This window comes from Amphimedon queenslandica, unplaced genomic scaffold (genome assembly GCF_000090795.2).
Source record: "Amphimedon queenslandica unplaced genomic scaffold, v1.1 AMPQUscaffold_13486, whole genome shotgun sequence".
NCBI lineage: Eukaryota > Metazoa > Porifera > Demospongiae > Haplosclerida > Niphatidae > Amphimedon > Amphimedon queenslandica.
The window spans coordinates 411,601-413,438 of NW_003546278.1; the positions used below are offsets into that span (position 1 = coordinate 411,601).

The window sequence follows — 1,838 nt, forward strand, 5'->3', positions numbered from 1 at the left end:
ATGCCATCAAAGAGCATTTAGAAAGAGCTCAATTGGTGCTGCAAATGCTTGCGTTTTAATGGCACCAAATGGTGTTGCAGCCTTTAATATTGGTAGATTAACTATTCACCGTGCTCTCAATCTTCCTGTAGAGCATGGAAACTCCACTACCTATAGAAAGCTTGGAGCTGAGAGATGCTAAGACAATCCTGGAAATATGTCAAAACCATAATAATAGATGAGATAAGTATGGTCTCATACTTAACAATATCCTTCATTGGCAAGAGGCTAACTCAAATTAAAGGAACCGATGACACTGAAGTTCTCTTTGGAAGACTGAATGTCATTGCTGTAGGTGACTTCTTTTAGTTGCCACCAGTGAGGGACAAATTTGTATTTCAAGATGGCAGAGGCTGTAATCCAGGCTCAACACACTTGTGGAGGGATGAGTTCAAAGTAATAGAACTAACTCAGAATATGAGACAAAGACAAGACACAGAATATTCAGAAATTCACAAACGAGTGAGAATTGGTTCTCAGACAAAGTCTGACATAAGTGTACTCCGATCGAGTTTGACAAGTGGTATCAGGGATCCCATTGATGTCAGTCAACCTCCATTTGTTGATGCATTATGCCTATTGCCTTTAAAAGAACAAGTAGAAGATTATAATGACAGTAGATTGAAAGATTTATCACGCTTTACTAAAATATATGATTTTGATGGAGAGCATTCAATAGTAGAGTCAACAACACTAATCCCTGGTGTAGTATCACATGAAGAAGTCCCAGATTCGCTCATACCTTCCAGTGATAAAGATTGTGCTGGCTTATCATGTAAAGTGAAGTTAGCTATAGGAGCACAGGTTATGTTACGATGTAACATTATATGTGAAGAAAGATTAGTAAATGGAGCTAGAGGAATAATTGTGGGTTTCTCTTGGCCAAATGGAGCTGATGATCGAGCAAAGAAAGGGGATTCACCACAAAAAGAATATGTAAAATTTAATGACCCACGTGTAGGTCTTGTGAGCCGTGTCACAATTGATGATTCATTAGAACAAGAAGCTGTCCCAATAGAACCAGTCACAGCCAAGTTCTTTGGCAAGCAAGGAGTAACATTACAGCGTACACAGTTGCCACTACTACCTTGGTGGGCAGCTACTATACATGAGGTTCAGGGTCTATCCCTTGATGCTGCTGTAATCGATCTAGGTCCTAAAGTGTTTGAAGATGGAATAGCATACATTGCCTTAAGTAGAGTAAGAACACTCCAAGGAGTTGCTGTACTAGGACTAGTTGAAAAGAAAATCACATCATCAACAGTAGCAAAAATGATGAAATGGATAGACTAAGGAACCATAGATTATAAATGATGTGTCTTCTGGGATAGTCAAGGGATAATACTATAATACAAATTAAAACTACAATAGTGTTGTGGTCTATATTATAGTATTTTCCATAAAAATCTTGAATCTATTCATAATAATGGAATGGAGATTGGAGATGGATGGTGGGCCCAGAAGTAAAATCTCACTCTTTTTTTTAGTATTAAGTGAAGATACAATTATAATAGAACATAAAACATGTAGCATTACATGTACAGTACATGTATTACTCTTTGGAGTGATGATAAGATGAATGTAATCATGCTCTTAGGAGTGATGATACGATCAATATAATTACGCTCTTCGGAGTGATGATAAGATAAATATAATCAAGCTCTTCAGAGTCATAAAAATAACATTGTATGATGATTATATTTGTTTGTTTGTATTTGTGTTGTCTAAACGTGCATTTATAAATTTATCATTAACAAGGGTAATAATAATAATTATTATTATTGCTAGGAATTATAATG

General features: G+C 36.1%; 1 protein-coding gene across 1 annotated transcript; it reads left to right on the forward strand.

The window, feature by feature from the left end:
* The first annotated feature begins 456 nt into the window (after positions 1-456).
* LOC105316967 (ATP-dependent DNA helicase PIF1-like) lies at positions 457-1,332 on the forward strand. The gene has a single exon (XM_011412299.1). It carries the CDS (start codon positions 457-459, stop codon positions 1,330-1,332), a length of 876 nt encoding a protein of 291 aa, XP_011410601.1.
* Positions 1,333-1,838: the final 506 nt, after the last annotated feature.

Coding starts and splice junctions, on each gene's coding strand:
- LOC105316967 (XM_011412299.1), top strand. CDS start 457: ATGAGACAAAGACAAGACACAGAATATTCAGAAATTCACAAACGAGTG.